The sequence below is a fragment of the Crinia signifera genome, chromosome 5, assembly GCF_055691185.1.
Source record: "Crinia signifera chromosome 5, ASM5569118v1, whole genome shotgun sequence".
In the NCBI taxonomy this organism is placed as follows: Eukaryota; Metazoa; Chordata; class Amphibia; order Anura; family Myobatrachidae; genus Crinia; species Crinia signifera.
In genome coordinates this window covers 58,227,654-58,252,768 of record NC_139221.1, presented here as the reverse complement: position 1 = coordinate 58,252,768, position 25,115 = coordinate 58,227,654, and the positions used below count along the sequence as shown (strand labels likewise).

Here is a 25,115-nt window from a genome sequence, read left to right as displayed (position 1 = left end):
GGACAAGGGAAACGAGGGGGTATTGCTTATATACTTGTCTGTGGAGAGCAGGTCAAAGTAAGCAGCATAGAAAAAGTGGATGTCCAGAATGGTCATACCCAGCCAAGTCTTAAAAGATGCTTGAACAAATCAATTAATTGGGTACATAGCCCTCATCCTCCCGTTCTTTGGCCTTGAAAATAACTAGTCTCTTGCAGTTCATGTAGTAGAATTAAATTGCAACATTACTTGACCAATTGTGGGCACAATAATTAAAACTCAGAAAGTGATCACTGTTTAAAAAAAAAAAAACATTAAGGGCCAAAGCAATAGGAAGAAAATCCAATATGAAACTTATTCAGATGATTTAATTTTGTTTCAAGCTGCACTATAATGGGATACATACTCGATTCCGTGGTCAAAAGTCTGATATTGTTATGGAGGATCCTGACAAGGGCTCCATAAGTACTCTCCCCCTACCCCCCTAATTCTAAACATCTCTAATTATAGCCTTACCCTACCCCCCCCCCCACAAACACATCTAACTCTCCATGTCAGTGTCTTAAACTATCCCCAACAGCCTGGCACCCCCCCCCCCATTTCTGAGTGGCTAAAACTCAATCCCCACAGCCTAACCCTAACCTTCACCAACCCTTATCCCTAAGTCCCCCTAGTGCCTTATATTACCCCCCCTCCTCCCTTGACCTAACAATGCAGGACCCCACATTCTTAAGTTATGTACACACAGTGCGATTCTGGCTGTCAATTTATACTATACAGTCAAAATAGAATAGAAAGGTTGGTCATAATAGTATTCAGTAACATTCAATGCCAATGTGATGCCGATGCGTGCCCCTGTTTAGTCAGTATCGAATAGAAAAATAGACTGTGCAGACAAGTCTATCTTGACTATCTAGCCTGTATTTGGCCTAGGGAATCAAACTGTGTGTACACACCAGTTGGAATGCCGGCTGTTTGGAATCTGGTGTTGGCATAGTAATCTGTGTTTGGCTCCGGTCTTCTTCCGCAGTCAGTATATTGCCAGCCGGCATCCTGACCGCTGGTATTTTAACTGTATCCCACTATGAATGCTAAATTGATAAGAAGAGGATAGGATTGGTATACTTTAAATCACTTCATGGAAAGGTGAGACCGGAATCACTGTGACATGTCTACTGAATTCTCACAGGAAGTACCACATAAGACGTGAGGGCTATCGCCAAAACATTGTCACGATATTACCAGGCATGGTAAAATGATATTTTCAGCCGTCTCTTCTTTAACCTTAATCACTGTATTTCACTGTTTATGTTTCAGGGGTTTTTTTTGTTTTTTTTTCATCAAATGTTAATTTCCCTGTGTCCATGCATTCAGGATAATGAGTGGTATCTGTACAGATACTACATCTGATGAAGTGAAGATAAATATAATCCATAGATTCTAATGGAATAGTGTCCCTAATGGCTAAATTAACATGACAGGCCTGCCAGTGAACCTTTCTGGAATAAATCATCTCACAGCCTAGGAGTACTTTTGTTTTATTTAGCAAGAACTCTGCAAAACGTGTTGTTTTTTGAAATACAGATAATGTTCCTGTTTATTATTATTCCATATCAGCCTAATGTATTATATGGTAATGCTCCCAGTGCCGGAGAAAGAGAATTATTTGTATTGTGTTGTGTAAAGTGACACTTTTTAAAAGAATAATCTAATTTTATTATCGGTACTTCTATATCTATGCACCTTTTTTTTCTGCAGAATTAAATAGTATATCTTTAAAACGTATTGTATTTTTCTGCAGCAATTTCCAGAAAAGAGAAGATAGCTTGTCGGTTGTGGTTAATAGACTTAAAGCTGAACTAGAAGATGTAAAATCAGAAAATGTACAATTAAAGGTAAATATAATTGTAATAAAGTATGTTTTATATTATATTTGTGCTCAAAAAATGTAATGTACATTTTTTACTCTAGGAAAACAAGTGTTTATATTTCACAAACAGTGCCATATAGATTGTTAGTACATTTGACCCATTCCACCAGGTACAGAATGCTCTGTTCCTGTACTATCTTGCCAACTGATTGGTTGCAGCTGAGCTAATCAGAGCATGACTGGGGGTGTGGTGGGTGGAATGAGCAGCCTAGGCATTTCTCTCTCTGTCATAATGGCCGGACCTGGTACAATGGTGCCCACAGTACCCCCTTGATGGTGGCCCTGGTCCAGAATTCAAATAGTGGAGCCACCCCAAATGCTGCCAACAACACCATCTTGGACTCACTGGCAGTAGGTGAAGCTCTCCTGTTTGAGTTCTTTACTGTGATTCTGCCCCACATCAGCAACTGCCACGACAAGGAAGTCAATGAACTTTGGGGCAAATGTATTAATCCTGGTAAAGTGATACAGTGAACAGTGATAATGCAGCAGCCGGTCGGCTCATAACTGTCAGTGTTCAAACCCAGTCTGTAACACAGCAGTTAGGTGCTGATTGGCTGGTGCATTATCATCAGCCATTTTTATCACTTTACCAGGCTTAATACATCTGCCCCAGAGAATTTACTACCTGGTGAAATAGGACGTTAGAGGGTATTTTAAGGCGCATGATGGAAATTGCACATTTTCTTCTGAGCAGTCACAGTTGGAACCAGTGAGAGTCTAAGCTTATCCTGAAGGGGCAAGAATCAAATGACTTGGGTGTAGATGTATGATGCAGTGAATAGAGTGGGGAAGGAGGTTGGTGGATAAGTTGCCATTGCAACCAATTAGCTTCTACCTATTATTATATAGAATGCACTTGATTAATGTTGCCTCAAAGCTGATTGGTTGCTGAGGGCAACTTCTCCACTGGTCCATTTTCCACTCATATCACTGATTCACACATCTCTCCCTTGGTTCCTCAACAGGAAACACATTGTATTTAGTGGCAGGAAATAATGGGATTCAGTTGACTGTTGCCTGGGATTTTATTGTATGGTGGGGTAACGATAGCAGTGTTGGAGAGGTCCAGATTAAAATTTCTCTACCATTTAGGGGTCGAGGTAATTATCTACAAGCAGTGTGATGTACCATTTCTGTGGCATAGAAATGCCATCCGATTTTGCGCCAACTCATGGATTGAAGTCCTGTGATGCTACCACATCACCTCTGCCCTTTTTCCCACCATGCTGAGTGTAGACCTTAAGTTCTTATAGTTGTATTGATATGTTTTGTTATGTAGCATGTGCAGCACATATTATTTAAATGCATTAATTTATTTTTGAAGACAGGGCCTCCAGAAATGCATACAGTACTGGCAGTGAGGTCTTATCAGTGACCCATGAAATGGAAATATATCCTCCCTGTTCCTGATGCTAATGCATGTTGTACCATCAAGTATTCTGCTGGTTTTCCCCACAACTTACTGATTGTCAGAACATCTGGAATTGAAATTGTTGCTCTGTTTCCTCTATAATTGACTTTACATCACAATTCATTGTGTGTTCTAGCCCAGGACTTTGTGTCTCACGTAGTAGTGTAGATTTTTATATTAAATGTAAGATTCTGCAATTTAGTTCCTTACGCTGTTTGTCTAAGTCACTATGCATTTGATTTAACCCTACTGGTGTAACAACTGGTGTGCACTGTATAAGTGTCATCTGCAAGAGATATAACTTCCTTTGTAGACCACAGGCGATATCGCTAATGAACGTATTTAACAAAACAGGATCCTAAACTGATTCCCAGGGCATTCCGCTGGTTACAAGTTCTTTATTTGAGCTTACAACCTCGGCTACAAACTGTCTCTGTTCATTAATCATTAATTTATCCTTTTCACTCTATGTGAGTCACAGTCAAGGATTTGCAGCTTCTAGGGGGTGTGGACTGTATCAAGTGCATGGCTAAAATTCAAATGAACTATGTTAACTCATTCACCCTAATTTACTGTATAGCTGCCTAGTAACAGAGTTCCACAAAGACATTAGATTAGTTTGATGGGATACGGTCGTATTGTCGACCCGACTTAGGTCAACAGTCATTAGGTCGACAGGCAACTAGGTTGACAGGGTTCTAGGTCGACGTGGATGAAGGTCGACAGTTGTCTAGGTTGACATGGGACAAGGTCGACATGGTTTTATGTCGACAAATCAACAGGTCACGAGGTCGACATGGGTTTTTTCACTGTTTTTTGACCCGACATGTGCCAACAGGCGGTATTTCATGCCCTACCATCCACTAGGGTGTGGTGGGAGAATAAAATAGTGAGGCACCGTGCCCGAAGCACCCATGTTGATCTCGCGACCTGTCGACCTAACCCATGTCAACCTAACGCGTTTGACCTAATGACTGTCGACCTAAGTCGGGTCAAAAACACGATCCACACCAAGTTTGATATGCTCTCCCTGCAGTAAATTATGTCCATGTTGATGAGGAGCTTGATTCTGAGAAAGAAAGAAAGAATGAATAACTACTGTATACTGTATCTCAATTGGACAAATTGGATGAGTATTTCATTGTCAGAATTTGAAATACTGTAAATTGCTTTTGTCATTTTAATGCTAAAAGTTTATGTCAAAATTTGCATTCAATTGTATTTATAGAATTATTTATTTATAAAAATAGCCGTCTTCAGCTTTACTGCAATGTGAATGTACTGTATGCGTATATGTATTGCGGCATGCTGCAATGTGCGTTGCAGTGTGAAGTCTCACCTGGCGATCACCTGTAGGAATGAATAGTGTAGGCATGCGCAGGCACACTAGTCACACCAGATATGCATTGCGGGAAATCTGAGTGTGCCCACATTTGTATATACTGTAAACCTGTCAAAATTAAAAAAGAGATTTACAGCATTTCAAAATATGACAATTTATATGGTGCACAAATGTTACTCAGTCCTTTACATTAAATAGTTTATCCATTTAGATCAATCCCTGATCCAGATTAAGGGGGGTATTTAATAACCCGCAGCCATCTCTTGACAGGGGAAATGGCTGTGGGGTCCTATTCAATGCTGTCTTCCCCAACAACATTGAACAGGGTATCTCGGCAGAATGAGCCGGACTTAACAAGCAGTCGGGCTCGTTCTGCCGAGAACGGCCGGGAAGGGACGAGCTCCCACCACAACTCACCTCTTCCCAGCCGCAGCTCATGGCCACGCCCCCTTCTTGTCCCTCCGCAGACGGGACATTGAATCCCGCCTGCTTGTTCTCGGTCGAGCAGACCGAGAACGGGACAGGGTCATTGCTGGCGGGCCAGATCTACAGCCGTGGCCCATGATTGAATACCCCTTTTAATAACGAGTGATTTTCTTACAGTATTAATCGCTACGAATGTTAAATGGTACAGTAGTCCCGCCAACCAGACCCTAATTGTCATGTTCCTGAACAACAGCAGTTAGCAGCATATACAGGGTTGACTTTTTTGGCAATAGTGAGCCAATTATGAACAAATTTTTTTTTGTTGTTGCTAAAGCACTACTGGGGACATCTGTACCAGCACTACTGAAGACATGATATGTAACTGGCACTACTCGGGGCATGATATTTAACTGGCACTACTGGGGAAATCTGTACCAGCACTACTGAGGACATGATATGTAACTGGCACTACTGGGGACATGATGCAGTATGTAACTGGCACTACTGGGGACATCTGTACCAGCACTACTGAGGACATGATATGTAACTGGCACTACTGGGGACATGATATGTAACTGGCACTACTGGGGACATCTGTACCAGCACTACTGAGGACATGATATGTAACTGGTACTTCTGGGGACATGATATGTAACTGACACTACTGAGGACATGATATGTAACTGGCACTACTGGGGACATGATATGTAACTGGCACTACTCGGGACATGATATGTAACTGGCACTACTGGGGACATCTGTACCAGCACTACTGAGGACATGATATGTAACTGGCACTACTGGGGACATGATATGTAACTAGCACTACTGGGGACATGATATGTAACTGGCACTACTGGGGACATGATATGTAACTGGCGCTACTAGGGGCATGATACTGTATGTAACTGGCACTACTCGGGACATCTGTAACAGCACTACTGAGGACATGATATGTAACTGGCACTACTGAGGACATGATATGTAACTGGCACTAAATATGTGCAAGAAAATATGTGCTTGGCATTTACATTCAGTATCTGAGATAGATACACAAACTTTGTTTCATGTTTTGAAACCTTGTTTTATGCACAAATAACATATATTTGGGTGTATTTCATGTATTTGAGGTGTTTGTACAACAAAAATGCAAGATACCTCAAGATACATCATTGAAATATAAAAATGTTCTGAAATACGTAATAATCCGTTATCCAAAATTCTTCCGGTCCCGAGCATTTTGGATAAGGGATACTCAACCTGTAACTCATTCACATCTTCTTTTATAAATGACACCCTCACGTTTAAAAAAAACCCATTAACTTGCGAATCCGTGTAGCTATGCATTAAACCCCTTTCACTTACAACGCGTTTCATCTTAACCCCTTACCGCCGCAGCCTGTTTTTGCCTTCCTGACAGAGCCCTTTTTTTCAAATCTGACATGTATCACTTAAGTGGGGATAACTTTTTTTTGCTTTTACTTATCCCAGTGATTTTGAGAATGTTTTCTCGTGACACATTGTACTTCAAGTTAGTGGTAAATTTTGGTCGATACAGTCTGTGTTTTTTTGTGAAAAATACCAAAATGTTGTAAAAAATTTGAAAATTTAGCAATTTGCAAAATGTTACATTTTCTGCTTGTGAGACAAATAATCATACCACTCAAAATAGTTAATAACTAACATAGACCATATGTATACTTTATGTTTCCATCATTATTTCAACCTCCTTTTAATTTTTTTGGACACTAGGAGGCTTAAAATATGAATAGCAAATTCTCAAATTTTCAAGAAAATTTCAAACACTGATTTTTTTAGGGACCAGTTCAGTTCTGATGTGTTTTTGAGGGACTTGTATGTGAGACACCCCCATAAATGATGCCATTTCAAAAACTGCACCCCTCACAGTATTCAAAACAGCATTTTGGAAGTTTGTTAACCCTTTAGGTGTTTCACAGGAATTAAAACAAAGTGTAGGTGAAATTTCAAAATTTCATTTTTTTTGCAGATTTTCAATTTTAATACATTTTTCTAAGGAACACAGTAGATTTTACTAGAGAAATGTGACTAAAAATTGATTCCCCCAATTCTTTTGTTTTCATAAATATCCTATATGTGGCCCTAGTGTGCACGTTGACCAAACCACAGGCTTCATAATAGAAGGAGCACCTACTTGATTTTGGAGCCTCCTTTTTATGAGATTATTTTTTAGGCACCATGTAGGTTTCTAGGCACCATAAGATGCTAAAAGTTAGGAACCCCCCCACAAGTGACCCCATTTTGCAAACTACACCCCTCAGGGAATTCATCTAGGGGTATAGTGTACATTTCAAACCCCCAGGGGTTTCACCAATTGTGGTACAACTGGGCTGTGAAAATGAAAAATTACATTTTTTTACACAAAAATGCAGTTCTGGCTCAAAATTTTTCATTTTCACAAGGAATGAAGGAGACAAAGCACCCCAAAATCTGTGCCCCAATTTCTCACGAGTACGGCAATGCCTCATATGTGACCAAAAAATACCATTTGGGTGCATGGCAGGACTCAGAAGGGAAGGAGTGATATTTGGATTTTGCCGCACAGATTCTGGTGGAATGAATGGTGGGTGCTATGTCGCATTATCAAGACCCCCGAAGCACCAATACAGTGGAACCCCCCCACAAGTGACCCCATTTTGCAAACTACACCCCTCAGGGAATTCATCTAGGGGTATAGTGTACATTTCAAACCCCCAGGGGTTTCACCAATTGTGGTACAACTGGGCTGTGAAAATGAAAAATTACATTTCTTTACACAAAAATGCAGTTCTGGCTCAAAATTTTTCATTTTCACAAGGAATGAAGGAGGCAAAGCACCACAAAATCTGTGCCCCAATTTCTCCCGAGTACGGCAATGCCTCATATGTGACCAAAAATACCATTTGGGTGCATGGCAGGACTCAGAAGGGAAGGAGTGATATTTGGATTTTGCCGCACAGATTCTGGTGGAATGAATGGTGGGTGCTATGTCGCATTAGCAAGACCCCCGAAGCACCAATACAGTGGAACCCCCCACAAGTGACCCCATTTTGCAAACTACACCCCTCAGGGAATTCATCTAGGGGTATAGTGTACATTTCAAACCCCCAGGGGTTTCACCAATTTTGGTACAACTGGGCTGTGAAAATGAAAAATTACATTTTTTACACAAAAATGCAGTTCTGGCTCAAAATTTTTCATTTTCACAAGGAATGAAGGAGACAAAGCACCCCAAAATCTGTGCCCCAATTTCTCCCGAGTACGGCAATGCCTCATATGTGACCAAAAAATACCATTTGGGTGCATGGCAGGACTCAGAAGGGAAGGAGTTTTCATTTTCATACAGATTTTCATAAATATTTACAATTAAGACACTGGATACAATCCAATACTTTTCAGTCTAGAGAGATGGAGTTACTCCCAAGAGAGATGGTGACCCAAATATCGGGTGCAAGAAAGAGGGGGGGGACTTCCCTCTGGTATAAAACTTTAATGCAAGGGAAAGAAGTGGAGAAAACTACCTGGCAAATGAAATGGGAACAGGAGCTAAGTTTCTCCCTAGAGTTGAAACAGTGGGACCAACTATTTGGAATGGCGCACCAAATGTCAAAAGCTGCTATATAGACAGAAAGATATTTTAAACTATTCTATCATACATATTATACACCAGTTAAGATTCATAAAATATTCAGGGAACAAACAGATGTGTGTTGGAGGTGCTCCAAGGAAAGAGGAGACCTCATACACATCTTTTGGTCCTGTAAGAAATTAGAAGGACTCTGGAGAGATATCGAGAATTTTATATGTGAGGCAGTGGGGATGAGGCTCCAGCTAAATGCTCCAATGGCCCTTCTACATGTGGGAATTTTCGATCTTGATCCACCAAAGAGATACCTAATAAATCAAATCCTAAGCACTACTAGAACAGCTATAGCCCAGCTATGGAAACAAGAACAGCCTCCGTCCTTGCAGATGGTTATAAACAAAATAAAGTTCAATAGACCAGGAAACTCCAAGATACGTAAGCTGTGGAAGGAATGGGAGAACTTCCAGATAATAATATAACATAAGAGGAACACAGATAAAACACACAGAGAGTAAGGGAAACTAGACACTAGGGATATTAAGAAGGTCCACCTAATTTTCGCCTCCCCCTCTTTTCCTCTTCCCCTCTTTTTTCTTTTTTTTTTCCCCCTATAATATAGAGATAAAGCTAGAGATATGTATAGAACTGATTATACTTATCAAGTAAATTTGATCTGACTGTCGAAAATTGTAAGTCTTGTATGTATGTATGTATTGTTTTGTCTAAAATGTATATAAGGGAGAATATATCCCTATTGTATGTAATGATGTTTTGAAAACTGAAATAAAAAAAATAAATAAAAAAAAAAGAAGGGAAGGAGTGATATTTGGATTTTGCAGCACACATTCTGGTGGAATGAATGGTGGGTGCTATGTCGCATTAGCAAGACCCCCGAAGCACGGTGAAATGATGAACCTAATAATCCATAGATGTGTGGTATATTTTAAAGCACTCCTTCATACATAGGCCGGGTTTGTCGGGGCAAGTTTCACAGTGGAAAATAGTTTGCTTTCGTATTCCCTTTTTATAGCAAACTTTGCACCTTTTTTGTGTCCTGCCCTTTTTTCCAGTGGAGGGGATTTCGTTAGGAAAATGCTGCCCTGATACAATACGGGGGCCAGTACTAGAAGTACTGGGGCCAGTACTAGAAGTACTGGGGCCCTCTGCCTGCTGGTTCCCAAATATTAGGCCCTTTATGACTTCCTCTTGAAAGTGTATAAATGTCCCCGTCTGGCTGGTAGAACGGAATAGTACGTAAGCGTTATTCAGTGCCATCTGGATGATATACACGGCCAGCTTCTTATACCATATTTTTGTTTTCCGCAGGGCACTGTACGGCTTCAGTACCTGATCTGAAAGATCCACTCCGCCCATGTACTTATTGTAATCTAGGATACAAATAGGTTTTGAGGTGTGGGTACTGGTACCTGGTACAGGGACGGAGGTGGTACTGTCTCCGTGAATTGTTGTCAGTATAAGGACATCCCTCTTGTCTTTATATTTGACCAACAACATATTTTCGGTGCATATTCCCCTGCTTTCACCCTTTCTCAGTAATTGGGCAACGTGCGTTTTTGGGAGGCCTCTTTGGTTCTTGCGCACAGTACCGCAAGCTGCTGTACCTCTTGAACCAAGGGCCTTAAACAGGGGGATGCTGGTGTAAAAGTTATCCACATAGAGGTGATAACCCTTATCCAGGAAGGGGTGCACTAAATCCCAGACAATCTTTCCACTAACACCTACGAGGGAGGGGGGGCATTCTGGCGGTTCAATTCTTGTGTCCTTCCCTTCATATACCCTAAACCTGTGGGTGTACCCTGAGGTACTTTCGCACAGCTTATACATTTTTATGCCATACCTTGCCCTCTTATTGGGAAGGTACTGGCGGAATTTAACCCTTCCTTTAAAATGTATAAGTGACTCGTCTACACAAATGAATTTTTGGGGGATGTACATCTCAGCAAATTTGGCGCTGAAATGATCAATGACCGGCCTGACTTTGAATAGCCGGTCAAAGGTGGGATCATCTCTGGGTGGGCACTGTGCATTATCGTTGTAATGCAAAAATTTAAGGATCGTCTCAAAACGAGTCCGGGTCATGGCCATACGATGAAGTGGGGTGCTGTACAGAACATCTGTACTCCAATATTGCCTAATTTCTGGCTTTTTAACTATGCCCATATGTAACACCAGACCCCAAAATGTCATCATCTCTACTGCATCTACAGGGGTCCACCTAGCAAATGATGACGTGGGGTTTTGGGCAATAAACTGTTGGGCATATAAATTACTTTGGTCCACCATTAAATTTATAAAATCATCAGAGAAAAAGACTTTGAAAAAGTCAATTTCTTTGAGGCCTGTACTATCAAATTGGATTCCTGGGTTGGCCAAAAACTCAGGAACCTGGGGCTCAAAATTGTCTGGTGGTGGGGTCCATACGAGATCAATCATTGGGGGGGGGGTCTCAGCTGCTCTACGGGGGCGTCTTTGAGGGGGTCCCTCATCACTAGAGGAGGAAGAGGAGCTTAAGACAAATGCCAATTCATCGCTTACTTCACTGGCTGTGTCAGTGTCAGAGGCAAGAAGGGCATATGCCTCCTCCGCTGAAAACAGTCTTTGCGATGATTGGGACATTTTTATTATTTTTAAGTGTAGTGTTTCAACACGTGTATAGTGTAGGGGGGGTACAAACTTTATTTCAACACGGGGGGTATGTAGTGTGTATGTAGTGCTTTAACACGTGTAAGTTAAAAGAAAAAAAAAAACTCCTGCGCCAAAAATTGAGCACAGATGTTGGTCAGTAACGTCCGTCACTGATCAGCGCTCAGCGGGCACAGGACACCCACAAAAGCACCGTGGGTGTAAAAAAAATAAAAAAAAAAGACTCCACAGCACCCTCCAAAAAAAAAAAATTTAAAAAAACTTCTGATGAGTCAAAGACAACAGGAATTTGACCCCAAAAAAAAAAATTAGATAAAAAATGCTGATCAGTGATGTACGTCACTGATCAGCGCTCAGCGGGCACAGGACACCCACAAAAGCACCGTGGGTGTAAAAAAATTAAAAAAAGACTCCACAGCACCGTCCAAAAAAAATAAATAAAAAAAAATGCTGATGAGTCAAAGGCAACAGTAATTTGATCAAAAAAAAAAAAAATAGATCAACCCTGTGCCAAAAATGCTGATCAGTGATGTACGTCACTGATCAGCGCTCTGCGGCCACAGGACACCCACAAAATCACAGTGGGTGTAAAAAATTTTTTTTAAAAAACCCCACAACACCCCCCCAAAAAAAAAAAAACTGCTGATCAGTGATGCAACTGATTAGCAGTGAGGGGCAGCAGGCACACAACTGTGGGTGCAACCTGACAGGGTATATATATATAAAAAAAAAAAACCCTGCACCCCAAAAAAGGTGCTGATCAGTTAGTTTATACTGATCAGCACAAAAGGGGGGCAGCAGGGGGCAGCAGATACAAAATTATATCACATAATTTCTGACACAATGACGCTGCTGCAACAGCAGCAGCAACACAAGCACCAGGAAGTCACAGGAGCTGGCACGGATGCCACCAACGCTGATCAGGTCAGTATAGGCACAGATGGGCACGGAGACCGCTCTGCACGCTGTTCCTGACCGGAATGGCGGCTGCAGGGCTGTCTCCGTTACCTCATTTGAGGTGTAATGGCTGCGATTGGTCCGTCGGTCCGACGGACCAATCACAGCCTTTGGGGGCAGGTGGGGTGAGGTGGGGTGACCACCAGCGTCACCCTTACACCCGGTGGTGATTGGTGCTGTACTTAACAGCACCAATCACCACCGATTCCTGTGTCACCGGCGAACGTTATTCGCCGGTACACAGAAAACTCTGTAATTGGCTGTTCACATTGAACAGCCAATCACAGCGATCGCCGATGGCGGGGGGCATCGCTGCCCCCCCTGGGCAATGAGGGAAGATGTCTGCTGTCAGGGACAGCAGACATCGTCCCTCTGTCACCGCGTCTATAGACGCGGTGACAGTTTGAACTCATGACGTACATTTATGCCATGTGTCGGGAAGTACATCCCGACCATGACGTAAATGTACGTCAAATGTCGGGAAGGGGTTAAGATTGTTACTTTACAAAGCAGCTACTGTATGTGTCCTGTAAATGGTTTTTGTGTGGTTACATATTTTTTTTTTTTTGAGTAATTAGCATGCAGAACACATTTAGCCAGAATTGCCGTACCTGTTTTATTAAAGTGAGACAAATACAGTACGTGTGTGTGAAGCAAGAAATAGCTACATGCTTGTCACAAGTTTGCTGTGCTTTTATAATTATGCAATTTCATTTTTCTGGTTTGTAAAGGAAAATCGTGCAGAACAGCAAGCGTTACTTGCCGAACTTAGAAGACAGCTGAAAACATCAGAGTAAGTACTTGCACCTTTTATTTTATATAAAAATCAAACACAGAGAGAATTCCTCTACAACATCCTGGAGCATTTAAACAATACAGAGACTTATGCAAATATATTATAATTTCTGTTTATATTTACTACACAGAGCGCTAGACAGACAGAAATGTGTTGCTTAATTTTGATCCTATCATGTAGAAATAATGCACGTGGACGGTTCTGGATTAAGGTTTTCATGGATCTTACGACAAAGGATTATATTTGGTCTATTGTTATATGCATAGTGTCATTGTGCATGTCAGAGAGAGGTTTACAAAGAGGCACGTAGACAATTTCCATCATGAATGGAATAATTAAGTATCAAAATACAAAAGTTGCCTCAGTGATGCCATTTTTCAGAGTCTGTGGCATATAATTCACCTGGAAATACATGGAAACATATCCGTATCCAACTAAACTACTCTTAAATCCTAATTAAATTCAAAGACCGTTCCTACCCTGACCAAACTCTCTCAAGTTATGTCCAGTAAAGCAACGGACATCCACATGATCCCATCCAACGTTCTATCTGTTTCCCGCCAATACTGTAGTGTCTCTTTTCTGCAATGCTAGCAGGCTGCTCTGCTACATAATGTCTCATAGCTCATGGACGTAGGCCCTTATTCTGGTTCACTCGCAAAGGCAAATTCCTTCTCAAATGGACAAAACCATGTGCACTGCAGGGAAGTTCAGATGTAACTTGTGCAGAGAGAATTAGATTTCCTCCCACAATTCTAAAAATATACCTGTAGGCTAATTGGCTCTCAACACATTAACCCTAGAACGTCTGTGTGTGCGTGTACATGTGGTAGGGAATATAGATTGGAATGTTCAAATATTCTCTGTAAAGCGCTGCAGAATATGTGTGATCTATATAAGAAACTGTTCATAAATAAATATTACATTATATTGTAATATAGAGAATTACATCATGCTTGCCTATGTTTCCAGAATGTTCATGAGACTCCCTGATTCCTGACAAAGCAGGGAACCTTCATCGATGGTGCTGTAAATCCTGTCCACATGGCCCCGCCCCTACCAGTGTTATTCTGTGATTTGCAATGGGGTAGGACAGTGGTTCCCAAACTGTGTGCCGTGGCACCCTGGGGTGCCTGGGGAGACCTGCAGGGGTGCCCTGGGTTGGTGGTCCAGGACCAATACAATTTTTTTATGTCCATTATAATAATCAAATTGGGGACAAATAGAAGTGAATCCTGTCCATTACCACATAACTAATCCTAAGGATGCGATATAAACACAATTTATTTAACTTAATAGTTGTTTCTGACTTTCTCAATGAGAAACCTTCAGCCTAGGGGTGCCACGAAAATATTTCTGATGCTTCAGGGTGCCGTGATTCAAAAACTTTGGGAACCCCTGGGGTAGGATATTTCACTATGGGGCCGATACTGGATCCGAATTCGGCCACTGCGGATATTTTAAACATCTCTCACAGCCATGTTGTCACTCAAAGCGTTAAACCACACACAGTAACAGCAGCCATTTTATAAATGAGTTTTGGCTAATGCAGGCCAATGTCTATCGATGGTAACAGAGCATTGATTGTTAATCACCAATGGTAGATGGTGCCAATGGTTTTCCACCATGATTTATACAAAGCCCACCAATGTTTCTGTTTTATCTACACTGAGTCTAGCACTGACCCCTGTAATGCTCCACCCCCACGTTCTAATCGCAGCCCTCGGGTATTTTTCCTGTGAATGTTTTTAGAACATCATGTTTTATTCCCAATAGTGCCATCGATAGTGCGGATCGATGGATGACCATCCCTTGCTTTGGCTCAGCCCAAGATTTCTATAGCCTCTACATCTACATACTGTACATAATTCATTTCTGATATGAGAACATTAGAACTATACGATCACGATCCTGCTTTTCTTATTGAATAGCTCAGATAGATATTTGTTCACCTAGATGAGAATAAGCGGCATCGTCAGACTTCTTTAATAAATTACATTAAAGTTGCCAGTTACACAAATCATTGAAAAACCGAGAATCTACGGATTGCAGATTTAATGTAATTTAATTGCAGGCTTTTCACATGCCTGGAAAAGCGTGCTTTCGAAAATTGAGGTCTTACTATAATAACAACACAGGATTTTATTATAGAGATGTCAGTGTTAGTTGGAAACATAAACATATTTTTTATTCTGATATTAGCGCTTCCAGTGATCAATGACATTGTGCGGAGTACATTACAATTTAGTTTTGATCAGCAGAATGCAATTATTCACAAAACTCAAAACAGAAGGCAAACTTGTGTGAGAGAGTGGAAGAGTTATGACTTTCTTACAGCGCAGGTAATTTTAATATAGACGAGATTGGTCCAAGTCCTGCAGTTTGGACTGATAGATCATCTCACAGAACTATCATTTTAATAATCTCAATGACAGTGCAGCACTGGATACTCGGTACACTATTATAAATTAAATTTACGGCAAATGTCATTGCCGAGAATATGGAAAGAAATCCGTCATTTGTGTTTGTGGAAGTTAAGATAGGGGGAAAAAATTTTTTTTTTTAGATTCTGTGACAAAACATAACAAAAATGATGTATATGCCGCACCAATATTACCAGTTGTATGCAATTTCCTTTTTCCATTACAATTTCATTAATATACTGGAGTCACAACTGAGTGTGCTATACGATCACAGCATGTCCTGAGAAGAAATAAGCACATACCTAGATGCCCAGTGATGAGAAGAGATGGCAGGTTTGTTACTTGGAGCGGAAAAGGACGCTGCTTTATGTGACAAATTTGCTCTAGCTCAACACTGAATGTGTGGATGGCAGACATGTTTATCCAGTGTTGTTCTTTAAGGATTTTGAAATACATTTTGTGAGAACTGTGAGGCAATGCACAGCAGGTAGCAATAGAAAAAGCTGCGGAAATGTTGCAGCTCTGATTAGGACACGCCTGAGTTAAGCACGGTGGACGAAATACACATCGATAGAACTGAAATTTCTTCTCTACATCTCATCAAATGTCCAGTGGGCAAGATCAGTATACAGCTATATACTTGTTTCTTAGAGAGAACTATTTTTTTTCTTCTTAAGGAGTTTAAGATGAACTCACCCATTTATTTATTTATTTATTACCAGTTATTGAGATAGCGCACACATATTCCGCAGCGCTTTACAGAGAATATCTGAACGCTCACATCAGTCCCTGCCCCAGTGGAGCTTACAATGTATATGCCCTACCGGGATTGGTTTGAAATCCTGGCGGTCGGAATCCTGGTGGTCAAAATCCTGACTGGCGAAATCCCTACAAGGGGGGGAGTGGATCGCCCCCTTTTGCAGGCTCGCTGCACTCGCCGTGCAGCGGGCCCAGTGCCTCACTATGCTCGGCACACTAATTTATTCTCCCTCTATGGGTATCATGGACACCCACAGAGGGACAATTTGCCAGGATTTAGGCGGTCGGGATTACGACCGCCGGGATTTCAACTGCATCCCTCCTTACCACATGTACACGCACACACAGACATTCTAGGGTTAATTTTGTTTGGAGAAAATTAACCTACCAGTATATTTTGGATTGTGGGAGGAAATAGGAGTACCCGGAGGAAACCCACGCAAGCACGGGGAGAATATACAAACTGTGCACAGTTAGGTCTATAGTGGGAATCAAGCTCAGTGCTGTGAGGCAGTAATGCTAACTAGTACACCACCCATGCAGCCCCTTAAGTTACTGCAGAAGGGGTCACCTTCATGGGTCCCCTAAATTGGATCCCACAATCAGGACATTTATCACAATTTGCTGTTGGAGTTGGGAGGTATCACCCCAAACATATTGTGTTTTTTTCTTCTTCTAAAAATGCCAACTACATGTTTCCTTCCGCCTATTATGATGTGACCACACCCTCATAGCCATAGCCATGACTGAAAGGTTGACATACACAAAGTCGCCAAAAGCAAAAGGTAAACGTGGAAAAGATCGACACATTAGAAGGATGATGTGAGATTTTCCAGATTTCTTTATTTTCTACCTTTTTCATACGTTGCCATCGCCATAAATTCCGATTGGGAGCAGTAAGTGTGCTGAACGCAGCAGTAGCGGAGTGAGACACCTGTCCGGAAGCATGGTGTGCAAAGCGGTACACTAATTGGGGGGTCCATGTGCTCAGGTATCAACAAAAGCACCAAAACCCATGAAAAACTGATGTTGACCTTTTCGTGACGTCAACCTTTTTCCTCATAAACTGTTTTCAATGTTAACCTTTTATGACCTATGACTTTCGAACTAGACATTTTCTGTGAGCTATACTGCACCCTAGTTTATTACGGTAGAAGTGTTCGATAACTTACTTACAAAGATATGGACGTGTTTATCTTTTTTACATTGTGAATGCAGCTTTTATTTCCATACTATTTCTATTGGGTTACAGCCAGGGGTTAAAGTGAGGTGGAACCGGGTGGAACGGAGTTCCCCCACCTCTAATGGTGAGGTGGAACATTTTAACTTCCACATTGGCCCTGCACAGTAATTCTCACAGAAAAGCATTCTGGGGGGGGGGGGGGGGGGGGCAAAAACCCTACCACTGGCCCTGTCTCTGACTAATGGGGGGAGGGGATGTGGGGTAATTAGGTGGCATAGAGAAATAAGTTCTCCCACCTCTGCATGACCACTTTAAGCCCTGGTTACAGCTATTAAAGTGCAGGGGACAACCTAGGGTTATTCCCTGATTCTGTACAGAGAACAACTATATTACTGGCTGGATCTGGAATGCAAGCAGCTTTGGTTTCACATGAAGGGAATTCAGATTTGTGAATCACATCAATATATTCCTGAACATGGAGATGTAAAAAAAAAAACCCATACAAACAAGTGTGCTTGGGAACAGGGCATTGTCAGATGCTATTTTCTGTACTTGGGAAAAATGAACTATTGATTGCAGCCATTCACAATAAAAACATAATAATAATAAAAAAACATTAAAACAGAATCAGCTTTTAGAAACCCATAATTACACCTCCAGCAAGAGTTATTTACCGGTGTATCTCAGCATCTGTGATGCAGCTGGTACTTAGCTGCATCACATTTGCAGGGTATATTTTTCTTTGAAATACAATTTTTAAATGTGTAAAATTTCCGTAACATATTTTCTTAAGTAAATACTTATACGTAAAAAATACTTCTTACCTTCCAACAGTCTCATTTTTTGGGGGACAGTCCTGCTGTCCCAACTGCAGGCGGCAGTGTCCCTTGATGTGTGTGGGGAGGGGCAGTTGGAAGACCCCCAGTCACTCGCTGTTCAGAACAGCAGTGAATAAGTGAGTACAGCATCTATACTGGGAGACAGAGGGACTGGGGGCATGGCCAGTAGCCCACGCCCCATTGTGATGACAATGGGGCGTGGCTTGCAGCATTCCCGTGTGGCCATGCCCCCTTCACTATGTGCAAGTGAGTTCTGCTTCATCTGTTTCCTAAATTGTAGAAATGCATTTGAGTTTCAGAGAGCACAAATAATCATAAAGAAAGAGAGCGTAAATTGTACGTGTAAATTTATTAATAACACATTAAAAAAAATTAGGTATAAAATATATGATTTTGCATTGACATCTATAGGACACATTAATTCCAATGAGCATTTGAAAACAATGTTTCGCATATATTAAAATTAAATTTAGGAAATTAATATCACTAATATAGACAAAGAGTTCGTAAGTCTCTTGCAAATCTTTGTATCCTATTCAGCTTTCAGTGGATAGCAACACAGGCACTTCAGATGGAAAATGGAGTTAACTCCAGAATATGCCGAGCACACACCGAGCAATTTGATGATTTTTGTGTATTCACAGCACTTGTATGGTCCTGTGTGTTCAGCGAAGCGGTGACCAATTTGTAATTTACAAATGATGTCTGTAGTGGCTGCAGTGGAACTGGTTTGTGAGCGACCACTGATTGCGAGTGACCTTGGAGGGACGAAGAGGGGAGAGAGACTGGGTAGAGGCTGGCAGCTGCGTCCTGCAGTCTGCAGGTAGCTGTAGCCCAGCTGATGTCTCTAAAGCTCCGGCTCCGGAAAGTGGATGGCAGACCAGTGCCGGTCCGCTCGCGGTTACCTCCGGTTCCTGATATTGGATGCCTGTACTCACAATCTCCACGTTTCTTTCAGGAGTAGTATGGAAGTCCAAGGAGTACATTCACAGTTTTCTGATCTTAGTCAGACTCGGAAGCTGCTGGGGATAACTTTTTTGGTGGAGATAGAGAAAAGTATCCCACAGTGTCGCTGCTTTTAGATAGAAAGGCTCTTGACGCGTTTCTCCGGGCTAGCAAGTGCCGGTTTCCTCAGAAGATGCCTCTATGCATACGGGCTCCATATTTATCTGTCCATCCACCAATCTGGTGCTTTGATCTAATTAACACACCTGACTACTTATCTTGAGCAGGTGTTATTTCAATCATGCATAGATATATCATGCTAGTTTGGATTTACAGAAAACATGGAGCCTAGTCAAATTCACATTTAATTAAACATTTAGAAACACATGTTACTGAAATGGCAAGTCTTATATATTCTAGGGTTTACAAAAAAAATCCCTCTTTGATTTTGTTAGGTTTTGGGTATCAATCCTTCTAATTTAGCAACCTATAATCAGATTAACAAGTAGACAGAAGCTTCAACAGTTAGATAGGAATTCCCAGTGGCTCCACCCATAGGTCACCACGGTTATCAAACGTGGAGTCACAGTTTCAAAGCCCAACCATACCCCGAAGCGACAGCACAAAAAGAGACAATTTTATTTCAATTTTAATATTAATAGCAATGTTGATGATGTCAACAGCAATAGGCAGACCCTCTTACAGAAAGAAAACATATTTATCCCCAAAAATGCATGCATAAATTGTTTTATATATATATATATATATATATATATATATATATATATATATATATACACATATATACATTTTTTTACAAATATATAGATACATATAATATAGAATCGCATGATAAACAAGATTAACCGCATATTGCCAAAATAGTCACAAACATAGTAATATTCTAAAATTTGACATATTTCAAGGACCCAGATTATTAACTTCTATTGATTCATTTAATCCTAGTGGAAAAAGAGACCCCAATGAAAAGATCCAGAATGCCTCTCTTTTACAGATTTTATTGAATCTATTTCCACCCCTATCAGAAATTGGTATTCTTTCAATTGCCTGTAGTTTCAAAACTTCGACGTTCCCTTGATGTTGTGATTTTACATGTCTTGAAATACTGTGTGATTGTACCTTATTAATAACATTCCTTCGATGTTCAAGGAATCGTACATTCAATGTACGAGATGTTCGACCTACATCTTGAAGGCCGCAATCATATGTAATAAGGTAGATTACATAGTTTGAGGAACAATTCATAAGACTTTTAATTTTAAAGGAAGTTTTATTAGAAGTAGAGGTGGACTGTACACTCTTATCTATAAGGAATCTACATGTAATGCATTTAACCCTGCTGCATTTGAAGCACCCACTTATGGGTACTTTAGGTAAACTTTGAATACCCTGATAGAATTGACTTGGTGCCAAGGTATTCCTTAAGGTATTCTTTTTCTTAAAGATAACTCTTGGTTTCTCTTCTAACGTAGAGGCCAAACATCTATCAGTCTTAAGGATCCTATAGTTTTTGTTTATAATTTTCTTAATCTGCATGGAATGGGAATTATATTTGGAGATGAATTTAGAGCTGTGGTAAAATTTATTGTCTGCATTCCCCTGGATCGTATGATCTTTTGTTTCAAGAAGCGCAAGACCAAAAACTACCTCCACTAAAGATTATCAGAAACCCACATCTTGCCTTGCAGCCTAAAGGCTTGGAGACACAGCTCTGTATACCTTGGCTAAGTACATGTGACTGCAAGCAGATCGGCACTACAGCACCAGGTGCTGTGGGAATGTGCTGAGGCATATCTAGCTCTGCCATCCACTTTCCAGAGCTGGAGCTTTAGAGACATCAGCTGGGCTACAGCTACCTGCGGGATGCAGGTCGTAGCTGTCAGCCTCTACCCAGCCTCTCTCTGCCCTTCGTCCCTCCCGGTCACTCGCAATCAGTGGTCGCTCACAATACAGCTCCACTGCCGCCACTACAGACATCATTTGGAATTTACAAATTGGTAACCGCTTCGCTGAACACACAGGACCATACAAGTGCTGTGGATATACAAAAATCACGTGTGTCCACGGCATTTTCTGGAGTTAACTCCATTTTCCATCTGAAGTGCCTGTGTTGCTATCCACTGAAAGCTGAATAAGATACAAATATTTGCAAGAGAGTTACGAACTCTGACCGTCATTGGTGAGAATTGTCTATACAGTATTAGTGATATTAATTTCCTAAAAGTAATATATGCGAAACATTGTTTCCAAATGCTAATTAGAATTAATGTGTCCTACAGATGTCAATGCTAAATGATATATTTTATACATTATTTTTTTATGTGTTATTAATAAATTTACACTTGATTTTCAGAGTGTGACAATTGCGCTCTCTTTATGATTTTTTGTGGTACCTATTCTGAGTGATGCAGAATCACTCCTGATAGCAGCACTTGCCACTAACTTTTTTACTACCATTTACGTAATTATTCCTTTTAACTGTATGCGTCCGATATCCCATTTTTTTGCTGTCGCGCTGTGTGTCTAAATATATCACACACCAGCGACAACAGACTCAGGGTGCTTTTTCTGAGTTTCATAGAGGTCTATTTCTGAAAATGTGTTACTTATTTTGGTTTGTAATGTTTTTATTTATTTGAGGGGATGTTAAAGCAAGCACATGCCTTTACATGTAAATGTGGGGATTTGCGTGGCAGGAGGGGTAGACGTTCACTCGGGCGGTTTACCTGCTCGTACAGTACATTTTTTGCACAGCAATTTAGATCACTTACCATCCAATCTAGGAGATTTAAGTGAAGAACAGGGTGAACAAAACAAAGTCCTACAAGAACCGGTCCTCATAGCCTGCTGACACTTACGTATGTAATTATCCTGTGTCTTTTAATGACATTTTATGAATAAAAATACAGATGGAGCGCCTACTGTCCAGCCTGCAAGATCGCCCGATCTCCTGTGCTGGCGCAGGCTTACGGGTGCCAGCTCCATCTGACGGGGATGCACAAGCGTCTCACGCATTTGTACATTCCCTTCTGCGCGGTGCCGGGGAGCGGTTTCCCTGCCTGTCTCTGCTTCAGGGAGACGGGCAGAGGTTGGGGGCAGACTGGGGTGCTGCGGGGGAGCTGTCGGGACTGGGGGAGGGTGACGGAGGGCTCAGATAGAGTGGGCATGCAAGCTTCTCATCCACGCGCATCTCGTGCATGCTCCCCCTCCTGTCAGAGGACAGTGGCAATAGCATAATGTGTAATGGGCATACCAGTGTGTGGCATAATATGTAATAGACATTATGGTGTGAGCATTATGGTGTGTGGCATAATGTGTAAGGGCATTATGGTATGTGGCATAATGTGCAAGAGGCACTGTGTGTGGAAAAATGTGGCCATTCCCCTATTGCCATGGAGCCACTCCCCATGCTTCGTGTAACCACACAACCTCATGACACGAGACCACGGCCAATTTTTTTCAGTACCACTAAAAAAAAATCTCTACTTGCCCCACTGATCATCTGTAACAAAAAATTAATTTTACCATGAGAGTAAACTTATAAGTAACCTGTGCTGATTGACCTTCTAGTTTAGCTTTTTTTTCAGTCAAACCGTCCATTATGACTGAAGCCTTTAGTTCATTTTCTGGAAATGATTTTTTATAAAAGTAGTGAGGAGCATAATAGGGTGCACAGATAGACACTAGCAACACTCATATAAGGAAATCTGTGGTATTCATCACAAACCTTCTTACCTAATGCATATTTAATCACAAATATGTTTGCCCTTGTTCATATTATTACAAACAAGGATGTGTTAAGTACTACACATCCTGCCATTAGCGCTACCCTTGAATGTTTCTTATAGTTATTCAGTTACAGCATCTTTCTTGACAGACTCCACAGGCAAGTTACAAGGAACTTTGAAGCAGTCTTTGTCACAAGGACAAGCTGCCAGATCTGCATGCTTGCATGCTATCTGCCTGTCTGACTCCTCTTTGATACCATATGATGACAGCGCTTGAACCTATTTGTGCATAATGTACATAATTTTTCATTTTATGTCATCTCCAGTTATTCAAATAAAATAGTTTCTTTCTGCTACTTTAAAACTTGCAACTTTTCGCCCCAGAAATTAATTTGTGTTTCAGACATCTTTGTTGTGTTGAGATTAATCCCCGTGTATTAACCCCCAATTTGTTTTATAATGAATCCAAACATTTTTTAGCAAAAAAAGTTTTCTTCCCTTAACCAAAAAGTCTATCTATCTATCTATCTATCTATCTATCTATCTATCTACCTATGTCCCATACGCTCCGTTTTCACCTTGAAAACGGGGAGTATGGGAACCCGAAACGTCGGTTCATGAGAGCCTTTAAAAGTTTGTTGTTTTAAATAAACACAACTTCTTTGAATCTGATGACCAGTCTCCAAGTGCCGCAGCTATCTCCACCGCTTGTACACATTACTTGCTGAGGGCACGGTAGCAATCACCAAGACGGACCGAGTGCTGACCACCCACACTCTGCTATTTATATAGATATATATATATCTATATATCTATATATCTATATATATATATATATATATATATATATATATATATAGATAGATATATATATATCCGGTGGACCGGCACTCACAATAAAATAATAATTACACTGATGCCCTCACAGCAAATAGCTGTTTCCCGACTCTTAAAAACAGAGGTGTGGCACTCAACTTGCATAAGAAATTCAGACCTACAGTGTCTTTATATATATAAATATATATATATCCCTGACTGATCCTGACCCCAGCTTGGTCTTGGTCAGAGGTAACACTGCATAGCCTGTCGGACGCAACCCCACACCCATTCACATTCTGCCGCCTGCTCCCGGCAACATCCCGCACCTCTGCCACCTGCCCTGCTCCTGGCTGCACCAGGCATTTTTTTTATTAGGGAGGCTAATCCCAGGATTGAAAAAATGCCCCGTGATTGGCATCCCTAACTAAAACCCTATTATTTATTTGATTATTTGTGTATTAAGGTGTGTTTGTTTATTATGGCGGGTGTTGAGCCCTCCTTTCTTTATGTATTCAGATTTCAGTTTACAAACTTTAATAAGACAATGTTGTAATATACAGTAAATTTAACTTACTGATGGAACTATTCCTTTATGTACATTGTTTAACAGTACTAGCTGGGCAGTCTAAAGCCAAAGTCTCACACACACCACAAGCATTAGATCCTACATGCCAGTTGTATAACTTTCATTGCATGCACATGGGCAGTATTACTGGTGAGTCCCTGAGTGCCCATTCACATGTGTTTAACAAGGGGAGCTACATTTGTATTAGCCTACGACACCTTGAACCTTTCATCAGGCCATTCAGTGACCTACAGTGTGTTTCTTAATTTCTAGCAAAGTATTTCAGGCATAATTTCTTTTGTTTAGTATACGGATTGAATTCAGCATGACCATTTTAACAAGGCTAAAACATTTTTGAGTGACATTAATATTCAAGCATATACACTGTAGTTATTCCTACCCATTGTCTTGCCAGACGTATCCTAAAATTGCTAGGCTTTATCCTGAACTCTGAACTTTGCAACAAGGGACTTTTCAAAGAACATCTTCAAAAGTGATTTATCCTTTTACAAAATATAGCAATGTCCTTCATCATCCAGACAGACTAAATTAAATAATGAGTTAGGAGCAGAATTCAAATAGAACATGGGTCCCAAACTTTTAGTTAATAATACAGTTCACATATCAATCTTCTACATTTGAAGCCTTTATTTCTATCACACCTACAGTACTGTACATTCATGCGACACATCAAGGTCAGGTGTTTTGGCACACAAATAGG

General features: G+C 40.9%; 1 protein-coding gene across 2 annotated transcripts in view; it reads left to right on the top strand.

Annotated features, from left to right (window-relative positions):
- LOC146080243 (uncharacterized) overlaps positions 1-25,115 on the top strand; it is a 332,057-nt gene that overhangs the window by 292,835 nt on the left and 14,107 nt on the right. For both annotated transcript variants that reach the window (XM_083187285.1, XM_083187284.1), the window contains 2 exons: positions 1,781-1,874; positions 13,048-13,109. In XM_083187285.1, the coding sequence (XP_083043411.1) occupies positions 1,781-1,874; positions 13,048-13,109 (156 nt within the window). The remainder of the gene's footprint in view (positions 1-1,780; positions 1,875-13,047; positions 13,110-25,115) is intronic.